Genomic DNA, 22,085 nt, shown 5'->3' with positions numbered 1-22,085 from the left:
AGGGGTTATGTAACAGCACTAGGAGGCAGACTGATTAAGCAGTAATCCTTTACACCAAGCCAGTCTCTGTCTGACATTTGACAATGAAACAATTAATATTATGGAGTAACGGATAACGTACGCCCTTTTAGGTTCAGATAAGTAGAGCCTAGTCAAATTCATGAAAGTAGCAGAATATCAATCCCAAACACTGTAATCTTAAACTGACAGAGGACACATTTTAACTTCATGCTGTGTATAATCATTAGATTATAGGTAATTTTTTTATATAAGCAAAGTTTGTGGACATTGGGCACTGTCCAGCATGTTCCTGGATGGGCTGATTAGAGATGGAGAAAAGAGATGGAAAATTAATTTACATTTGGTTGAGTTTACTTACTGCAAGTGTGATGAAATCACTCTGGGTAATGATTATAATCATCATTATTATAGACTATATAAATAATGCTTTACTCTGCTCTCAGAAGCGAGGTCAGCAATCCCATCATGCTTCATGGATTGCTTACTGATTTCTGGATTGCCCTAAATGTGTGGGGATTATTTCTCTCTCTCTCTCTCTCTCTCTCTCTCTCTCTCTCTCTCTCTCTCTCGCATACAAATTGATAGAAAATCCAGACATTTTGGCTGTTTGTATTGCAAATCATTGACTGGGTGTAGATATGACCACAGCTGGAGTGCAACGAGGCTTCCTGAAGAAATATGGTAAGATGACACTTTATCCTTTGACACTAAGAAGTATTAAACATTTCTAGTAATTCTTTTATACTCTAACAGCAATAGTAGACAAATGTACACAAAATTCTCAAGAAGTATTCTAAAATTTAAATCTACAATATATCCATATATTTAATTAAAAACACACCTATATATAATTTAAATAGTTTGAAACCATGATTTTAGTCAAATCTAATCATTTTCCAGCTAATAATAAACCATTAAATGTCTTTAACACATTTCCACTATTCTTGTTCCACACTTTTAAACTTTTAGGTTGTGATCCGTTTCTAAACAGATCTTTTTTGTTGTGTTTCCAAGTCGTAATAAATCGTAGGTCACGTAGGCTCCTCGACTATATCTAATCCTGGCTGGGACCTCAATAATCCCTAAAAAACAGAGCAGACTCTCACCTATCAACATTTTGCTGTTAATCTATATCTTTGAAAGTGTTTTAGCTAGAAGTTGGATAGCTCCTATCTAAGAGCAACCTGACTGATATAGTTGGTTATCTCACCCAGCAGTTGTTTCAATGCTTATCCCAAAGGGGGGTAGAAATATTAAAAAAAGAATATCACAGTTTATACCACAAAAATGTTGTATTCTTAATATTACATGGTGAAAAAAGTAATATTTGCCTTGATTATTTTCCTATAAAAGCAAGCTCTATTGTATTTTATCATCTATCATATCCATATGTACATACTGTATTTATAAACATATATTTATTTCAGGAGGCTTCATGTTTAAGCAGTGGAAAGAGAAGTATGTGGTGTTGACTGCAGAAGGCAGGCTGATGCTGTGCAAAGATGCAGATTCTCCACCAGAACAGGTGGTGGTGCTACAGAGCAACTGTCAGTCCATTGTAGAAGGCAAAGAGATCTTGGACCTGCCCCGTTTGCCTCCAGGAGGGCGTAGGGACTGCTGTTTTGCTCTCATCCTGCCCCAAAACAAATTCATATTGCTGCTCTCTGATAACCCTGATGACTGCAGGTCAGTCTGAGCAAGTAAAATGATTTTTTTAAATTGTTTCTTTGTAAAAACTTTAACACTGTGTATGGAAATAAAATTGCACAAAACCTTAAAACTAAAAAAAAAAAGAAAAAAAATATAGAAATAGACTATTTATTGTTTGTTTATAAAATTATAAAATTATATATAAAAAAATGATTAATGAGTAATAAATAGAATTAATTCTGACTTGGATAAGATTATTAATGTTTATGTCCACAAGTAAAATGTATAAGTAATTGTCTAAGAAATTTACATTCAACCAAACCATAGAAAATGTGTTGCAATCTGATCAGCTGCCTTGTTTAATTGATTATTTATTGATTTTTTCCCACAGCCAATGGCTGAAGATAATAAAGAAGGTTAAAGAGGTGAGTCTTTAATTCTATAATCATTCAAAAACCTCTATTCTCATCCAGTTTGTAACATCTTCATTATTATGTGAATCAAATTCATTTTTAAGATCAATATCAGTCCAGGACTTTCAAATCTGGATATAATTATAAAAAATTTACTTTTTATACAAAATCTTTCATGCTCACAAATATATATGGAAATAATTATCTATAAATTTGGGTAAAGTCTATATAATGTGCATTTATATCAACTATAAACATCAATACTCTCACATTTTCTTGCACAGTTTGCTGCAGAGAAGCAACAAATCACAAATCCTCTGACCTGATGTTTTTTATTTATATTATTATATTTATCTAAAGCATTGTAGCACAATAATCTGATTCAGGACTACGATCACAATGAACAGTTTCAAACTCGAGTCTCCATCAGTGAACAGTTAATAACCTTAACAATGATGGAACTATGATGAATGGATGTTCGGTGACACCCAGATGAGGATATGTCTCCTTTTTGAGTCTGGTTTCTCTCACTGGTTCTTCCTTATACCATTTCAGAGAGTTTTTTCCGTGGCATTGCCACCACTGGCTTGCTCATTAGGGAAAAGCTTATGGATACAATTTGAGACTAATTTATACATTGAAAATTTATATTTGATTTCTGTAAAGTTGCTTTAGGACATTGGTTCATTGTTAAAAGCACTATAACAATAAAATTGTATTTAGATATGTGTGAATGAGTAATATAATTTTCAATTTAATACAAACTTGTGACTTGTAACAGTAGATATAATCAACAAAATACAAAATGTAATTGTACTTTTAATTAATAAAAACTGATTTGAATGATTCTCAGTGGTCATTTTATTAGGTAAAATGTCCTTGTGCATACATTTTCTGCTCAATTTAGGAGATGCCATACAGGTGTACTTTGTAATTATTGTTACTTGCAGCCCATTTTTGTTAAGTTTATTAAAACTACAGTTAAGTCAGCTTTCACATGCAAATGTAGGTTTTTACACACCTCAATGTAACTGTTGGTTTAGAAACGTCAACTTATCTTTACACCTACTGTACACAGTGTCAGTGTAAATGTAATATCTGGTATGGAAGGCTTACAATGGAGGGACTATAACTTTACAGTAGAAAACTCATCTTTTTAAGTTCAGTAAAAATTTCTTTCGGCTTCTCCCATTAGGGGTCACCACAGCAGATAATCCGTATTCATGATCCGCATTGATTTGGCACGTTTTTACGCTGGATGCCCTTCCTAACGCAACCCTCCCCATTTATGCGGGCTTGGGATTGGCACTAAGAGTGCAATGGCTTGTGCAACCCTAAAGGCTGGGGTTGGTTCCCTGACTGGGGATCGAACCCGGGCCGCAGCGGTGAGAGCGCCGCATCCTAACCACTAGACCACCAGTATTTTGTGTAATTGAGGCATAATCAGTGCCTGTTTCTGTTTTAGAGTGCATCATCATCATCATTGCTGAAGCGGCAACAAAGCATCTCCCCCTGTATCACAGACAGAGGTTCTCTGCCAGACACACCCACCGAGAAAGAGCTTCAGTCTCCACGTACCCAATCCAGAGAGAGCTCCTTTAGAAGCAGAGGTGGGTTTCAATGTAGTGCTGTAGCTTAATGTATCATTAAATTCCAAAAAACAATAAAAAAGCAAATGAAATATTGAATGTTAATTATATTTTCACATATTACATGGTGTTAAGAAAGAGAAATACTCTTATGAATATAAATTTTTTGTTACAATTCTTTTGTAGGGTTCCAGTTATAAAAATAACTGTGTATCGCCTAGTTTGTTATGTGTATTGTCTTTCATCAGCTCTATATTTTACACCATTTAGAATTGCATTTTGTATCTTTTAGGTAGTATATGTGAACGCCAAGACCAAAGCCCCCAGTCTCTGCGCTTTCACTCCAACAACTGCCTGCGCCATGGTAACAGCAGTGATGTGCGTGCTGTCAGGGCAGTCTGTTTACTGATGGGCGGGGCTGCTGCCTCATCAGCATTGGGTTACCTAAGTACCTGTTCTGGCTCCTCAAATGTTCCTGCTCAAGCACCTGAGATCACCCATTCAATGGGTTTTCCAGAGGTTGGAGGAGAGGCATCCTACCACCACGTCTGCGCCGAGACCGTCGACTCGCCTCATTATAACAGCTTTGACTTTGAGGGCGACTCAGACTTCGATGCTTTTGACTGTGGAGGATTTACTTTCTGATGTCCTACAGTAGTTCTGGAAAAAAGTTTGTATTTTTTGTGTTTATGGTTCTATATGTTCTTAGCTTCTTCACTAGAAAGCAGCAAATGGTTTGTGCTATATAGCTTTACATTTTTGTTAAAATGTATTGTTCTTGAAACACTGAGCTTACTAAAGCCAAAGTGAGACGTTAATTTCAGTATTCAGTCCTCAGGACTTAAGAACTATTCAGAAGATACACATGCAGGGATGAGTTAAACATATGGGGTTGAGTTACAATTGCTCTATTACACTGCATTTTTCTAGTGTTATATTGGATTCAGTGAGTGGGATTATTAAGCCCAGGACCACTGCATGGCTTTTTGAAAAATTCATATTTTTGGGAAATGCATTAAAAAACTACAACACTTGAGGTCAGTGTTGTGTACTTAAATATGACACTAATGAAGGGATTTGGGGGACAATAGAAGAGAGAGCATCATATGAGGAGATGGTAGCATAGTAGTTATAGAATTAGACTTTATAACTGAACGTTGTGAGTTCAAATCCCAACCACACCCAGCTGCCACTCCTGGGCCACTGAGCAAGACCCTTAACCCTATATCTGTATGCCTGAGATAAATGAAAGTCGATTTGGATAAGGGTGTCTGCCAAATGCTCTAAATGTTATCATATTCTTAGACACTGTTTATCCCAAGGACTGAACTATTCTATTGGTAAAATTATTAATTACTGTCTATTAGAATAATCTGAAATCATAACAGATAAGGTTTAGGCAGCTTAGTCTCAGTATGTTTGCTTAACAAGAGAACACACTGTATGAACAAAACCATTGTTTTTTTTTTTTTAAAGCATTAATGTTCAAAATAGTAAAATTAGCAAGTTTAAATATATTGTATATGGTAGCCCACAATTACGTGTAAATTATATCTAGAAAGTTTTATTTTTATTTATTTGTCATGCTTTTGTTAAAGCCAGTGGTCCAGACATTATTGTAAAACTTTAACATTTTGAAAAATAATACAGGCAAACAGGAAGGTGAACTTCAAAACCACTCACTTGGACTTGGACTCAAGCACATGCGTAACCTGACACTAATTATGCATATGCCATTTATATAACATGGACTTGGACTTAATTTACCAACATTGAACACAACTAAATGAGAACAATGAGCAAGCAAATTCAATGTCAGCAGGAATTATTTAACCTGAGTTTCAGTAGTGGTAAAGGGACCAAGGGACTACTTTGTATCCCAGGTGGTTCAGAGTTTGTTCACTACCTAGATGGACACCTAGTGCAGGCAAAAAACGTTATTAATAAATCATCTTTTGCACCTTCATTCCATATCGTGTGGTTTTTAAATTCCTACAATAAATACACCTTAAATGAGTTTTCAGAAGTGTACAGTAATCCCCTGCTTTACCATGGTTAGAATCGGGTGCCTCCTGTTTATCACCGAATTGCATTTGCCACATAACTCATTTGTTTGGCTGATAGCAAAATGGTCTCGCGGATAGCACGATAGACCAAAACCTTGGGAGTTTTATGTTAAAAGAATTAAATGTATTAATAAAAATATAATTATTGATTATAAAATGAAGTAAAATGTAATACAGTACAGTACTGTATACATAAAATAGCATTTTTGGGGTGGCATCCGTCTATCGCGGTTTTTCGTTTATCGCGGGCGGTATCGGAACCACCGCGATAAACAGGGGATTACTGTATTACATTCACTTTTCTAAGGTAAGAAAATTAAACGTATACAAAAGGCAAGTTACTTTTTCTGAGAGTGTAGCAGTCAGGTTGTGAAACACTGCAGCCTGAGTGAAGCTAGACAATGAATCGACAATAAAATGAATATTATAAAAATTTGTTTGAGCTTGTAAACCTATACACCAGGGGTCACCAACGTGGTGCCCGCAGGCACCAGGTAGCCCTTAAGAACCACATGAGTAGCCCGTGGGCCTTTTCTAAAAATAGCTGTTTCCTACTTTGTTAAATCAGTGTTGATAATTATTATAAGAAATCATTAACATGATTAGTGTCTTCACATAGATGAATATCATTAATTATTAATAATAACATATAATAAAAGGTAAATTAAGCAAATTTGTTATTTCAGATCAAACTGTGTGTATCAAACTGGTAGCCCTTTACATTAATCGGTACCCAAGAAGAAGCTCTTAGTTTCAAAAAGTTTGGTGACCCCTGCTATACACTGTTTTGTTTGTTTTTCTCCTTTAAGAGAAGTTTGCCATCTAAATAATGTTAAATTCATACTATCGATATCCACCCTATTTAATTGAGACAATTCCCTGAGATCTCATTCCAGCCAATAGTTTTTTTGACTTGCTAGGTTATACAAAATAAGGTGGTGTGTTTATCTGCACTGTCATGCTACAGGCTCAGTGATAACACTACAAAATTGCTCAAACTGTTATTTATGTTCTGAGGCTCCTGCCTGTACCTTCAGCTAACTGCCCTTTATACTATACTATAGAGCGAAATAAATGAATATGGCGATGAATGGCGATTTTATAAATTACTGCAATTTATACCTGATTTAATAAGTTATAATACACTTTTTTTGCACAGAGTTTGTTTTTAACTTTTATTTTTTAAAACATTTCTATTGCAAAAAATACTTTAACCCAGAATCTTATGGATTTTTCTGCTCTGTTTTTGTGCACAGAATTTTATCCCAATATGACCTGACCTAAATCACAGTGTGTGTGTGTGTGTGTGTGTGTGTGTGTGTGTGTGTGTGTTTGTTTGTGTGTGTGTGAGTAAGTGAATACAAAGTTGGCTGGTGCAATAAAATATAAAACAATATAACTGGTGGTCTGTCTAAAGGAGGATATTTATCTGTCTTTTAATTGTGCAAGAGGTATCACACATTAATCACATACAGCAGTGTTAATACTGTAGTAATCTTTATATCTGTTCATTTCATTGTTTGATATCTGTAAATGGAGCACAGAGATCAGATGTATGTGTGACATTCATCCAGTAGGAACAAACAGTTTTTCTGACCGATTTGTGCCATTTTCTTAAACCTAAATGCATTTTAGAGGAGTAAGTGTCCTGATAATGGATGACATTAGGACAATTTTTGTAACCATGACAAAAATATACTAAAGCATATATTGACTCTTGACTCATACCATTGCCAAATAAAAACGGGTCAAAGGGGTCCAAGCACTTTCCCCCCAAAAAATAGTGCCTCCTAAAGCCATTGCTTGCCTAAATTTATTAGTTCAGTTGCTTTGATACTTCCTGTGTTCATAATTAAAGTGTCAAAAAACGGCATCAGACTGCATTCCCCATCCTCCTCACAAGATATTACAAAAACTGGAATCATATTTATGAGCACCAGTATTTAAGATCTCTCATTTGTTTAGCATCCATTGCACTTCGCTGTGTTTGTGTATATGTTCTAGTTTGCTTTGTTCATAATTGTATATTGCATTAATTAAATATTCATCTGCACTTGCATCTGCCTCTGACTCATTGTCCTGACAAGAACATTATTTTAATGTATATGCCCTCAGAAAATCTTCAGTGGAGCAACCAATACTAAGAGCTGAACTATTGAAAAAAAACAAAACTTGTACATTCAAAGCATATACAATAAATTATATCTTAAAATATTTTTCAGTAAATATTTTTTCAATATATTTATAGTTATATATGTGTGTATATTCATTGCATAATATCCAATGTAAATAAGTATGCAAATATAATGTACATATCTCATATATTAATGACTATTTCTTGCAGATATAATATAGTTTTATGCCTATTACAAGTTTTCTATTATCAGAGCAATTTGAAGTGACAATGAAAATGTAAAAAGCTACACATTTGACATAAAAATCAGAAACTAAATCCTGTTTTAAATGCTAAGAGTTTCTAATTGTAGTGTTTAGATATACATAAATATTTGTTGTTGTTTTTCTCTTGCTGATTATGATCATGTTAAAGATAATGATTAATCAATATCGCTTGCTTAAAATGTATGCTAAAAGCTGATTGACTAAAGGCACCTAGGTTTGTTTTTTAGCGACCTAAGGGTAATTATTTCTAAGAAACAGAAGATTCAGTTCATCACATAATCTTAAGATTTACGTTCTGAGAATTTATTAAAGTGTGATATTATATACAATCATATTGTATTTAAATCTTAACATAATTTTAAATAATTATGGCAGGTCAAACACAGCAAAAAACAAAAAGATCCACAAATATAGGATTAGATTGCCAAAGTAACTATCGCACTATACTATATATATAATATATAATATAAATATATATATTACCAGAAGTATTGGGTCACCGGACCTGTCCTGCTATATGTGTTTCTTTTCCAAACTCTTACCACAAAACTGGAGGCATTCATTTGTACAGGACATCTTTGGATGCGCTATAATAAAATGTAGCATTTACTGCACAAACCTGTTCCAGCATGGCAATGCTCCTGTGCACAAAGTGAGCTCCTTGAAGATCTGGTTTACATGCTTTGGAAGGGAAGATCTTGAGCTCTGATCTCATCCCTACTGAACACCTTTGGCATAAATTTGAACACTGACTGCACAGGCCTCTTCACCAACATCAATACCTGCCTTTTGTAATACTCATGTGGCTGATGAACACACATATACATAAGCACACTCCAGAATCAAGTGGAACATCTTCCCAGGAGAGTGGAGGGAATTAGAAAAGCAAATTAGGACTAAATGTGGAATGCAATGATCAAAAACCACATACCATACTAATGACCAGGTGACCCAATACTTTTGGCCCAATATAGTGTACATGCAGGTTATAGGTAATTTTAAACTATCATTCAGCATTTTAAATGCATTGTTTAAATACAGTTCAGTAACCTCAACATGTTATTTATAGTTAGATGAATATCTCTTTAGATGATTATGTACTTAACATACAATGTTATGCAAACTCTGTATCTCTCTCTTCTTTAATCAGTGGGATAGACCCATTCAGGAGTTCATGTGTGCTGTAGATAAGCACAGGGTTAATTTTTTTCAGCCCCTCCTATTTCCTGGTATTATATAAACTCAGCAAGTTTCAAAGTCAAAATGCTTTTTGCAAAAACAAGCAACAGACGTTAAACTCAAAACAGAGCAAATATTGTTTTTGGTAAAAACTATGGATCCCTTCAGCACTTTTCTGTTGCTGGGTTTAGTAATAGCTTTGTTCATAGTGCTCAGAGGGAGGAATAAGCCACATAATCTACCACCAGGACCTACAGCTTTGCCAATAGTTGGAAATATTCTAACATTGGACAACCGTGCACCCTTTAAAACTTTTCTAAAGGTAATCAGGGATTTTTCCCCCAATTTAATTAAATATATTTCCCACAATTCAGTTATTCAGTAGTACCTACACTGGGCATTCATTACATAGTTATTGAATATTCATTTTTTAAACCACCTTGTTGGAGATTTTATAAAAGAAGTCCTAATTTTTTTTTTTTTTTTTTTTTTTTTTGTGAAACATTTTAGGTATTATGAAGAATCTATTTGTATTGACATTAATTTAAGAAGAAAGGAGCATTGAACTAAAATGAATTAGATGTGATTTTCAAGGTAAAATCCAAAACTCCATGGTGTTGTGTTCCTTCCTTATTTGTTAAATGTTGCATAATTTCTAAGGATCTTGTTCTCTTGACATTATTTCATGTACTTGCTACAGTTTTCAAGCAGGGAAATTAAAATAGCAGAGAAATTAGTATTTTTAAATGGATAATACTTTTGTTCTATGTTCTTTAACAGTGGAGTAAGACATATGGTCCTGTGATGACGGTGTATCTGGGACCCCAGAGATTCCTTGTTCTGGTGGGCTATGACACAGTGAAAGAAGCCCTTGTTGACAATGCAGATGATTTTGTTGGCAGAGCCCCTGTACCTTTTGTACAACAACTGCTGAAAGGCTACGGTAAGAAAACAAAATGTCCTTTATGACACAAGATACTAAAATTTTTTCACTATCTGGTATTCCACAAACCCAAAACCAGAGATGTATTACATACCAGGAGCTTTTTGAATTGTGATATTAAGAGTAATAGTAGTTACACCAAAATATGAATGATTTATTGAAATCTGGAAGTATATATCCAAAAAAGATTCTTAAGTGCTCTTGTAGAAAGTAAAAGTTTTTCAACTCGTAATATTTATTGTCACAAAATACAGGATGTCACAAAAATACAAATGAATATAAAAGTAAATAAAATAAAAGTAAGATTTTTTTTACTTGTTTAAAACACAGGATGTATACATTCAATCTGAGTTTGTTGATTATGTGTATATTGCACCCTGGTTGTTCCAGGGGTTTATCAAATGTTTAAACTGTGAAAATATACCAATTTAAGGAAAATAAATGGTCATTCTGTTGTTAGGTGAGGGCAACAAATGGCTGGAAATAGAAGTCTTACTAAAAAGAAACAGCTGGAGGAACATTTTCAATTAATTAGGTTAATTGGCAATAAGCCAGTTACATGATGGGGTATAAAGGAAGTAAAGAGGGGCAGAGGTTCACCAATCTGCAAAAATGTGTCTATAAATTGTTGTTTATAAAATGGTATATAACACTGTTCATTTTACACAGAGTTCCAAATTTCTTTGGAATTAGGGTTGTATGTGATTCATTGTTATATATAGGATTCATTGTCATATTACCAACACTTTCTTCATCTCTCAGGTATAACTATCAGTAATGGAGAGCGTTGGCGTCAGTTAAGGAGGTTTGCACTCACTACTCTGAGGGACTTTGGAATGGGACGCAAAAGGATGGAGGGGTGGATACAGGAGGAGAGCAGACACTTGCTGGATGCCATGAAAGAAACTAAGTGTAAGTGGCCTAATTCATGTCAGTTTCAACAGACCAAATATTGGTTAATTATTCCAATCAAATGGATAAAAAATTGGGTGAATGGCATTTTTAGTAACTTTAGTTTAAATAAAAATAGAATAATTAGTTTCCAATAATTCTAATCTCATAGAGGTCCTGTTATTCTCAGTTGATGACGTGTAAAGAAGGGATTAGTGGTGTAAAGCATTTGAGTAAATGTGCTCCATTACTGTACTTAATTTTTTTTTTGGTTCATCTAGTTTTACTGGGTATCAAAGATATAAGCAACTTTTACTCTCTACTTAACTACATTTATGATTCAATATATATACTTTTTACTCCACTACATTTTAACTGGCAATGACCGCCACATTTTAATTTTGCAGATGAGACAATATTATTGTTGAAGAGACTGTTGTGTTGCTTTTGTTTAATGAAGTGTTGAAGTGAACATATTAATTTTAATAAAAAAAAAAAATAAAACCTCACAAATTTGGCTTTTCACTAACTTGGATTTTAGGATTAGTGCACCTTTGAGTGTACGTTCAATATGAGTAAAATACTCAAGTACTGTTAAAATCAGTTACTCTAAGAATTTAAGTCATATTTGAATTAACTTGTAATGAAGTAAGTTTTGCGGTAACATTTATACTTTACTCAAGAAGGATTTTTAGTGACTCTTTACAGCTCTGGAAGGGATTGAACTCTTGCAAATAAATAGTAAAGCCTGATGTCCAAGCATAAGTCTAGTTTTAGTCAATAGTGTAGAGTGTGGAGTCCAAATGGTGCCCAAAATTGCTGCCTTTTGACTGGAATGCACCAATCAACAGTATGACAAAAATCTAAGACTTATTTACATGTGTTTACTTCCTGTAGCTGCCCCATTTGACTGCACATTCTTCCTGAGTAGAGCTGTATCCAACATTATCTGTGCATTGGTGTTTGGCCAACGCTCCGGTTATGAAGACCATAACTTTCTACGTTTGCTTCAAGTCATCAATGGAGTACTGACGTTTGGCAGCAGCACAGGGGACAGGTATGACATGATAGGATTATTAAAGAAACAGCTGGAGGAACATTTTCAATTAATTAGGTTAATTGGCAATAAGCCAGTTACATGATGGGGTATAAAGGAAGTAAAGAGGGGCAGAGGTTCACCAATCTGCAAAAATGTGTCTATAAATTGTTGTTTATAAAATGGTATATAACACTGTTCATTTTACACAGAGTTCCAAATTTCTTTGGAATTAGGGTTGTATGTGATTCATTGTTATATATAGGATTCATTGTCATATTACCAACACTTTCTTCATCTCTCAGGTATAACTATCAGTAATGGAGAGCGTTGGCGTCAGTTAAGGAGGTTTGCACTCACTACTCTGAGGGACTTTGGAATGGGACGCAAAAGGATGGAGGGGTGGATACAGGAGGAGAGCAGACACTTGCTGGATGCCATGAAAGAAACTAAGTGTAAGTGGCCTAATTCATGTCAGTTTCAACAGACCAAATATTGGTTAATTATTCCAATCAAATGGATAAAAAATTGGGTGAATGGCATTTTTAGTAACTTTAGTTTAAATAAAAATAGAATAATTAGTTTCCAATAATTCTAATCTCATAGAGGTCCTGTTATTCTCAGTTGATGACGTGTAAAGAAGGGATTAGTGGTGTAAAGCATTTGAGTAAATGTGCTCCATTACTGTACTTAATTTTTTTTTTGGTTCATCTAGTTTTACTGGGTATCAAAGATATAAGCAACTTTTACTCTCTACTTAACTACATTTATGATTCAATATATATACTTTTTACTCCACTACATTTTAACTGGCAATGACCGCCACATTTTAATTTTGCAGATGAGACAATATTATTGTTGAAGAGACTGTTGTGTTGCTTTTGTTTAATGAAGTGTTGAAGTGAACATATTAATTTTAATAAAAAAAAAAATAAAACCTCACAAATTTGGCTTTTCACTAACTTGGATTTTAGGATTAGTGCACCTTTGAGTGTACGTTCAATATGAGTAAAATACTCAAGTACTGTTAAAATCAGTTACTCTAAGAATTTAAGTCATATTTGAATTAACTTGTAATGAAGTAAGTTTTGCGGTAACATTTATACTTTACTCAAGAAGGATTTTTAGTGACTCTTTACAGCTCTGGAAGGGATTGAACTCTTGCAAATAAATAGTAAAGCCTGATGTCCAAGCATAAGTCTAGTTTTAGTCAATAGTGTAGAGTGTGGAGTCCAAATGGTGCCCAAAATTGCTGCCTTTTGACTGGAATGCACCAATCAACAGTATGACAAAAATCTAAGACTTATTTACATGTGTTTACTTCCTGTAGCTGCCCCATTTGACTGCACATTCTTCCTGAGTAGAGCTGTATCCAACATTATCTGTGCATTGGTGTTTGGCCAACGCTTCGGTTATGAAGACCATAACTTTCTACGTTTGCTTCAAGTCATCAATGGAGTACTGACGTTTGGCAGCAGCACAGGGGGACAGGTATGACATGATAGGATTATTAAAGAAACTGCTGAGACTATTCATGCAGACCTTCAAATCCTTGTGAAAATAATAAATGTAATGATGCTCCATCTTCCATTTCTAAATTATTATAATATAGCATACAATAACATGAAGTACAATTCTAAAAAAAAAACAATTATTGTTATAACCAACTACCAAAAAGGTGATATTAGACATTTTCAAATGAATTTTTTCTCTTATTTTGCAGTTGTATAATATCTTTCCAACTGTGCTTCATGCACTTCCTGGGAAGCATCATCAAATTTTCAAAGATGTGGATGAAGTCAGGGCCTTTTCTAAGGGCAAAGTACAAGAACACAATGAAAATTTGGACCCAGACAACCCAAGAGACTTCATCGATTGCTTCCTCATCCGACTCAGCCAGGTAAGCAAACGTTTATACTACAGTGCTTTTTTATTGCTAGTTTGAACCGTTAAAATTCGCTACATATATCGATCTAATGATGAAGCATTTCTCCTCCAAAATTGAACACTGATGTTCTGAGTTGAGTTCGTTTTTCTTGCAGAATTTTGGCGCAAGTGGTGGATTAGATCCATCCCAAATACATAACATTGGAATTAGTTTTAAGTGGGGCAGACATGACAAACATAATGACAGTGCTAATAGTTTTACTATTTTCAAAGTGCATAAAAAGAATTTAACATGCAGGGCCTCTAAATTGGAGACATTGCTTTTTTTTTATTTTTAAGTGAGCTGCAAGATTTTGGTTACTTACAATATAATATTTTTAAACCATCAGCAGGTTTTCAATGCATTCAACTACATCGCATGTACAAAAACATTGTCGTTATTTTATTAATTAAAATAATCTAATTACAGTATGACTGATAAATCGTGACTTTTAGTAGATTTTGTGTCTCATAGCTGTGTGCATAATTAATCAACCGTAAGAGAATGTGATAATTAGCATATTCATGTATTCATGCAATATACTCTTTTTTCAGTCATTTCTTCTTCTTTGTCATTTCTTTTTTCTTATTTGAATTTGAATTTTGGTTTTAAAATCAATACCTTCTGTATATGAATATTAATAGCATAAAGTAGTGTGTAGCAGAATATGAATATCTTTACCAGAAGTTCTGAACTTATGTAGCCTATTTTAAATATGGCTCTAGTTAATGCGTTCTATATGATAAATTGCTTATACAAATTGATTTCTTGTATTGCTACATTGATTACCCACATGCAATATTTCTTTCTCCAAACAGGAAAAAGACAATCCCAATTCAGAGTTTCATCAAGAAAATTTGATAGCCAGTGTCTTAAACTTATTCCTGGCTGGGACTGAGACCACCAGCACTACGCTCAGATATGCTTTGATGTTACTGATCAAGCATCCTGAAATACAGGGTAAGACCATTGAAGAACATGTTTGCACGATAAATATATATATATATAAAAATATATAGTCAATCTGAGTTTTCAAGAAATATTTTACATTAAAAACATACATAAAGCAATGAAAAGTTACATTTTTGTTTCTTAATATGGATTGATCATGCAATTATCAGCCAATCATGTGGCAGTAACTAGTCATGAGTTTCACTTAATGATCACCTCAAACATCAGAAAGAGGAAAAATTACATGTTTTTTTTACTTTGTTTGTTGATGCCAATGTGATTGCTGGAGTATTTTAGAACCTGGTCACCTTTACAGATTTTGCAGATAATAAAAAAAAATCCAGGTTGATCCAGGTTAGATGTGTTTTGTGTTAACTCCCATAATCCTGTTTCCTTGGTTCCAACCTTCTCAGTTGGAACCTGTATTACAAATTCCCTAATTTTAAAACTCTGATCACTGTAATCACATTTTCCTGCATGATTTTCCTAAAAAGTGGGTGGTCGCTGAATAAATGTTCGGGTTTGTGTGACAGTCTATCAGAGTGATTCACCTACTTATCTAAAAAGTCACATTTAAAAAATATATTCTATTATTCATTTTTTGAAGTGAAACGTAATTAAAATTAAAGTTATTTACTCCCATAGTAAATGCAAGAAAGTGCAAAAAAGGCAATATCTAAACCTTTATGGCAAAGTAGTGATTTATAGTATAAGATATTAACATAAACCACATGCAAATGAACAAATTATTATATGCATATTATATGCATATACGATACATTAAAGATACATTTGAAGCAGTTACCAACAATACGATATAATACGATACGATACAATTTACCCTATCAAGAAGCGGTGCGATACGATACACATAATTACGTTATGACATTATACCATTATGACTGGTGAGTGAATAACACTGATTATCTCTTCATCAAGGCATCTGGAGGGTGGGATATATTAAGCAGCAAGTGAACATTTTATCTTCAAAGGCGGCAGGGTCATGGGGGGCCGTGGCTCATTGATGCACGTGGGGAGCGAAGGCTGGCTCGTGTGGTCCAATCCAACAGACAAACTACTGTAGCTCAATTTGCTGAAAAAGTTAATGCTGTTAATGCACGACGGATCAGTAAAAGGGACAGCAAAAGGGGGACCAACACAATATTAGGAATCTGATCATAATGTTATGCCTGATTAGTGGCCATAAAGTTATGCCTGTATATGAGTTGCATCATTGCATACATACTGTACACACTATTGAATCCCTGCCCACTTTTTCAGATCAAATGCAGAAAGAGATTGACATTGTGATTGGACAAGAACGAAGTCCTAATATGGAAGACAGGAAGTCCCTCCCATTTACTGATGCAGTGATCCATGAAGTGCAACGCTATATAGATCTTGTGCCGCTTAATATTCCCCATTACACCACACATCAAATTACATTCAGAGGCTACACAATTCCAAAGGTAATGATGAATAAATACATGTTTTACTTAAACCACTTACTTTTTTAAGTTGTTACTTATAGCACACAAAAAGCAAACTTGTGGAACTTCTCGAGCACAAACATACCAAAAACGATGCGGTGCAGTCCATGAATAATTTTTTTACTAGGATTGATGTAGCTTCATCAATAAATGCAATAAATGCAATTTGACTGATATGAAAAATGACCAAACACTGATATTTTCTTAAAGACCTTTGGCAAAAATTTTGGGTTATCATTTAGACACAAAGACAAAAGTCTTAACTGAATTCTGTGATGTTTTTTCAGCAGTCTGTTAACTATATTGTACTCTGAAAAATTTGTGACCACAGCACTGAAAAGTTTATAATTCCACTAAACATTTATGCATAGAAAAGTGTATACACTGTCGAATCGGATCAACTCTTTCAAGATCCTTAAGGTTATAAAGCAGAAAAATCCATCTAGTGATTTTACATGATTGTATCTAATAGCTGTAGATTAGATTAGATTATCAGAGCCACAATTTAACATTAGTGTATGCGAGGTTGTGTTATCACTTAATAAGTCTTAAAAATGAAAAATGAGCTCAACAGTTTGAAAAAACACAACGCACAATTGCACAGGCCTGCATTTAGCTGTCAAATTTTACAAATAATGTTAATAGTTTGCTTAGAGCAGCAGAAGATCAATTAGTTGTCCTATTATTATTATTATTCTTTTTTTTATTGTTAACTGCACGTTACTGTTGGATCATGTGATCTCTTACCATTCAGCTGAGTTTTTTCTAATTGCTGCTTTAGCAGGCAGTTCCTGACTGCATAGCTGATCATTTCAATAAATGCATTCCTTTATTTTCTTGTATTTTCCTGTTGGTCGCTCTGTCCCAATTGATTAAATTGTTTTTTAAGAAAACTTTATTTAGATCCACTAAATTCACTAGTTTTGGTTAATATTTTAAATCCCTTGCAGGACACAGTAATCTTACCCTTGCTTCACTCTGTTCTGAGGGATGAGGAACACTGGGAGAAGCCATGGACATTTGACCCGAAACATTTTTTGGACAAAAATGGCAACTTTAAAAAGAGCCCTGCTTTCATGCCTTTTTCTGCAGGTGAGAACAGTCATTATTTACCTTTTCACAGTTTAACATACACACATTATGATTAATCAGACTACTCCTATGTAGATTCAAAATTTAGAAAGGTACAAAACTTAGTCCTTAATTAGGAAGAAATCCAAATCCACTTTCTTAAGTTGTTCATACAAGGTGTATATAATCAGTTTGTGTTTATTGTAAGCTTATACAATATCTATAGATTTTATCAATGTCAATATTCTATCATTATTTATTTATTTATATCATTTTAAAGAAACTCATGCATGTTCCTTTAGTTTATATGCAAAAAAAACTCAGTCATTTAATCACATGAAGATTTCCTGTGACCAAATAAATATATAAAAAGGAAGCAGATGTTAAATGTTTTTTCTTTGCTCCATTGAAAAATCCTCCTTTAGCATAAATAACACACTTGGCATCCAGACAATTCTTTTCAGCTAAAATATGTTGCCATGCCTCTTATAAAACTTGCAAAAGATGTCCTTCGCTGGATATTTCTTTCTAACCTTGCAATCCAGTTCATCCCAGATCAATAGAATTTAGGTAACGTGACTGGGCAGATTGTTCCATTATAAATAACACTCTCGCCAACTGTTTGCTCTCTAAATAATGCTCAGAGAGCTTAGAGGTACGCTTCAGGTCAATGTCTTGTTGTATAGTGAAGTTGGTTCCATTAAGCTGCAGTTTAGGCAGAATTGAATTGTGATTAAATATATAATAATAGCCATGTTAGTTTAATATCCCTTTCACCTGGAATAAATCTCCAAACTTCCCCTCTCCAAAAAAACCTAAACCATTAAGCTTTCACCTTCATGTTGGACTGTGGCTGTAATGCGGTCTGGTAACATAAAAAATGTCAAATTTGGACTCTTCTGTCCACAGAACTTTCTTTCAGTCGTTCACTGTCCAAGTCGGGACAATGTCTATTGGTAAACTCGTTTTACAAATAAAATAAAATTGAAATTAATTCTTATGTTTTTGCCTTTTATCTAATGTCTTGCATATAAAAAAGGAACATGTATGCGTCTTTATAAAAGACTGTGTTTTCATGATTTTAGGCTGATTATTAACCGAGTGTTTTCGAAAGCCTAGGCAAGATATGTGTGATCTTGTCAGATATTGGTTACCGTCTTAGGAAATGTTTTTACATGTATATAGATATGCATACCCTATTTTGCAGATACATTTAGATTTCCAATGAAGAGAAAGCTAAACCTAAAGTTAAAGCTGAGCTTTTGGAAGTTTCTGACAGTTCTTATCAACCTGCAATTGATACAGAGCTTTAATTAAAGATCTATTAGTGTCTCCACTGTGGAAAATGACTGTTGAACAGGCTCTGTCTTCTGTAAACCTGTATATACAGTGTTAGTGCTAGTTTAAGAATATGACCAGGACAAATCTACAGAATGGCATGCACACAAAATGCATTTTTTGTGTCTCAAATGTACAATTAACTTTAATTAATTAATTTAAATGAATCTTTTAATCAGAGAGTTTTAATCAAAATGCCAAAAAAGTGTAAATGTAAACGTGGCTAGTGTTACAGTATGTGATGCTAACCTGAATTGTCCGTCTTTCCTGCAGGGAAGAGGGCCTGTGTGGGTGAGTCTTTGGCACGGATGGAACTGTTTCTCTTCCTGGTGTCTCTGTTGCAACATTTCACCTTTACCACACCTGGAGGACCTGAGAGCATTGATTCCACTCCTGAAACCAGCGGCTTTGCCAACCTGCCACGCAAATACCAGCTTATCGCCACCCCCCGCTGAACTACAACATTACTGTAGGCTGACAGACATAATCCCATTAGATATAATGTAAAGAACTTCCAAATCCCATTAGATTTTCCAATTGCAGATAAAGAAATGCAAGCCATGAAAGCAAGTGGACAATTTGGGAAGGAAAACAGATTGGTTTTAATAAAATTGTATTCTGAGCGGTGGTCATCTCACAGACACACAGCTTCATTACATCTCTTTTGACCCATGAGATTAATTAAATCCAGAGCCACCTATGTAAGTAGCAATCTTAGAAGATTTTGCAGCATCATTATCGCATTCAACATTTAGTCCCAATTTGTTCATATAATCCCCTCCACTCTTCTGGGAAGATGTTCCACTAGATTTTGGAGTGAGCTTGTGGACATCTGTGTTATTTTATTATACCGCATCCAAAGACACCCCATACAATTGTGTCTCCAGCTTTGTGGTAACTGTTTGGAGAAAACCTCATATAGCAGGAAAGGTCAGGTGTCCCAATACTTTTGTTCATATAGTGTATATCAACCAAAACAAAGCTACAATATTTGCTTGCTTTTAGAACTCCAGGTCATTAATTCCATATGGACCTGCATATTTATCAGCATCTCTGGGTGTCAGTTTTTATTTTTTAGGCTGAACTGTTTATATATAAGCCACTGTTCATCATCATTAAAATCATCATGTTCATCAATACCATTGCTAAATTCAACACCACCAATCTGCTAAAGTTAAACAGCTGATAGTTACACAGCTTTGTAGTTTGAATGTTGTTTTTACTCTTATATTAATATGATTAATAAATAAATAATTAAAATGTCATTGTGAACGGAATGTGAATGATTAGTATATTTGGGTTATGGGGTTTATTGGCTGTACACTATAAATTGAGTATTAAGCATTAGAATGTAAACACAAACTGATCAACCGATAACAGAACAGGGGTGGAGGCAGAACATGACAGAATAAACATAGCTCCATAATCATGTGACTCAGCGACAAGTCAGTGGGGTCTGGTAGTAGGGATGAGATGAGTTTGCCTAGGGCATGTGAAAGGACTGAGACAGGAATGCTGGAAATGCCAATGCTGTTGGCTTCTGGCAGCAGCAGGTCTTGGGACGTAGTGCCATCAGCCTCTGGCAGAAGCAGGATTTTGGAGGCCGTGTCATCTGCCTTACAGCAGGGCGTAGGGTTCCACTCTGTCTGCCTCTTTTTGGAAACATGGCTTAGGAAGCCATGCTGTCAACGTCTGGCATTAGAGGGTTGTGGGAGGTCACACTGTCAACCCTCTGGAATGAGCATGACTTGGAAGCCTGTGCCATCGACCTCCATTAGGAGCTTAATTTTTTAAGGCCTCACTGTTGTCCTCAGGCAGGAGAATGACTTAGGGAGCCATGTTAGCAAACTTAAGTATGAGGTCAGGCCATGGGCCAAATCCATGAATTTGGCTTGGGAGGCTGCACTGTTGCTTGTGAAGGGTGTGTCAAAGGTTTGTCAGGAAAATGATGTAAGAGGCTGCACTGTTAGTGTAAGGAAGTGTTTTATCCTCTGCTGCTTCTGTCGCCTGGACAGGATACCCTTGAATTCAGCATTTCCTCTCCATTTCTGCTTTCCTATGTATACAGGGAAGTCTCAATGAAACACACGAGTCAGCTTTCAGAGAGAAGTTCCAAAGTTTATTGTTTCACACATGAAGATATACTTCCAAAGAGAAGGAGAGAAAGGGATGGGCTGCCAGGTGTGTGCTATTTCACCACCAGAGGTCACGCCAGGACTTCAAATCATTTTGACCATACAGAAATTGAAAATTTCTCAATGCTGTTGAAAACTTAATTAATTAATCCATTAATGGCAGTCATTCGGCCTGGACCAAGCAAATTTCCATCCAGTGTTAGCTTCATCTTTTCCTGATTACATCTGTACATTAAAATCTGTTAAAAGATTAAATAAAAAAAAACATAATTGAAATTGAATTAAATTGGTGTCTCTCTTGAGCTAAATTGGCAAGTCTTGTTCCATTGCAGATGTCTAACTAATAGACCTTCCACGGAGAGCTCATGTCTGATGTGAAAAAAAGGTTGCAGGTTCTTGTTTTACTGAATTTTTATTGTTTATAGGGCAATCATTCTTTATCTGCACACGAAGTTGGCAGTTCTCAAGGCAGTTCTCAGATGCAGAGGTGAACTTAGAAACTGACAAGGCAAATAAGTGTGAAACAGTGACAATCATTTCTGCTTCAATTGTTTCACTCGCCTCAGGCAGAGGGAGTCAAGAGAGGCAGTCTGCTGATGTTTTTTTCCCGGGTGGTATGCAACTTTATAGGAATAGCATGACCACCTAGCGATCTCCACCTAGCCAGCTCGTCCCATTTCTTTGAATGTAAAAAGCATAATAAGGGCTTGGTGGTCTGGTTGCAGAACAAATTGTCTCACCCAAAGATATGGCCTCCATTTTTCACTCCACACACAGGCCAAGGCTCCCCTTTACACAGTTGAGTACTTTCTTTAAGCTGGGGAAAGGGTTCTGTAGGCAAAAGCTACCAAGACAAGACAAGACAAGACAAGACTTGGTCGAGTTAAACATGCTCCTGAGGTTCCAGTGACCACTGTTCCTGCCCCTCTTCCCTCTGCGGATCTTCCCACTTCGCCCAGACTTGCCTCTGGATAGTGTTCTCTTC

At 35.1% G+C, this 22,085-nt stretch overlaps 2 protein-coding genes across 3 annotated transcripts; both read left to right on the top strand.

The window, feature by feature from the left end:
- The first annotated feature begins 385 nt into the window (after positions 1 to 385).
- si:ch1073-83n3.2 lies at positions 386 to 5,628 on the top strand. Of its 2 annotated transcripts, XM_046876894.1 has the most exons (6): positions 386 to 404; positions 607 to 702; positions 1,449 to 1,707; positions 2,063 to 2,096; positions 3,550 to 3,694; positions 3,966 to 5,628. In XM_046876894.1, the coding sequence occupies exons 2-6, from the start codon at positions 660 to 662 to the stop codon at positions 4,316 to 4,318; spliced, it is 834 nt and encodes a 277-aa protein (XP_046732850.1). In that variant the 5' UTR covers positions 386 to 404; positions 607 to 659; the 3' UTR covers positions 4,319 to 5,628. The 2 variants fall into 2 exon arrangements, with proteins under 2 accessions (XP_046732850.1, XP_046732849.1); XM_046876893.1 differs by lacking the exon at positions 386 to 404 and having other exon boundaries at positions 568 to 702.
- Positions 5,629 to 9,382: 3,754 nt separating this feature from the next.
- Positions 9,383 to 20,230, top strand: LOC124402829 (cytochrome P450 2C20-like). The gene is made up of 9 exons (XM_046876117.1): positions 9,383 to 9,640; positions 10,099 to 10,261; positions 11,024 to 11,173; positions 13,519 to 13,679; positions 13,912 to 14,088; positions 14,934 to 15,075; positions 16,348 to 16,535; positions 17,507 to 17,648; positions 19,239 to 20,230. Exons 1-9 carry the CDS (start codon positions 9,473 to 9,475, stop codon positions 19,418 to 19,420), a joined length of 1,473 nt encoding a protein of 490 aa, XP_046732073.1. The 5' UTR covers positions 9,383 to 9,472; the 3' UTR covers positions 19,421 to 20,230.
- The last annotated feature ends 1,855 nt before the right edge of the window (positions 20,231 to 22,085 follow it).

Source organism: Silurus meridionalis, chromosome 20 (genome assembly GCF_014805685.1).
Source record: "Silurus meridionalis isolate SWU-2019-XX chromosome 20, ASM1480568v1, whole genome shotgun sequence".
In the NCBI taxonomy this organism is placed as follows: domain Eukaryota; kingdom Metazoa; phylum Chordata; class Actinopteri; order Siluriformes; family Siluridae; genus Silurus; species Silurus meridionalis.
The sequence above is the reverse complement of the archived record's forward strand: the minus strand, read 5'-3'. Positions and strand labels throughout refer to the sequence as shown.

Coding starts and splice junctions, on each gene's coding strand:
- si:ch1073-83n3.2 (XM_046876894.1), top strand. CDS start 660: ATGACCACAGCTGGAGTGCAACGAGGCTTCCTGAAGAAATATG. Junction 703..1,448: donor AGGCTTCCTGAAGAAATATG/GTAAGATGACAC, acceptor TATTTATTTCAG/GAGGCTTCATGTTTAAGCAG. Junction 1,708..2,062: donor GATAACCCTGATGACTGCAG/GTCAGTCTGAGC, acceptor TTTTTCCCACAG/CCAATGGCTGAAGATAATAA.
- LOC124402829 (XM_046876117.1), top strand. CDS start 9,473: ATGGATCCCTTCAGCACTTTTCTGTTGCTGGGTTTAGTAATAGCTTTG. Junction 11,174..13,518: donor TGCCATGAAAGAAACTAAGT/GTAAGTGGCCTA, acceptor TACTTCCTGTAG/CTGCCCCATTTGACTGCACA. Junction 15,076..16,347: donor CAAGCATCCTGAAATACAGG/GTAAGACCATTG, acceptor CCACTTTTTCAG/ATCAAATGCAGAAAGAGATT.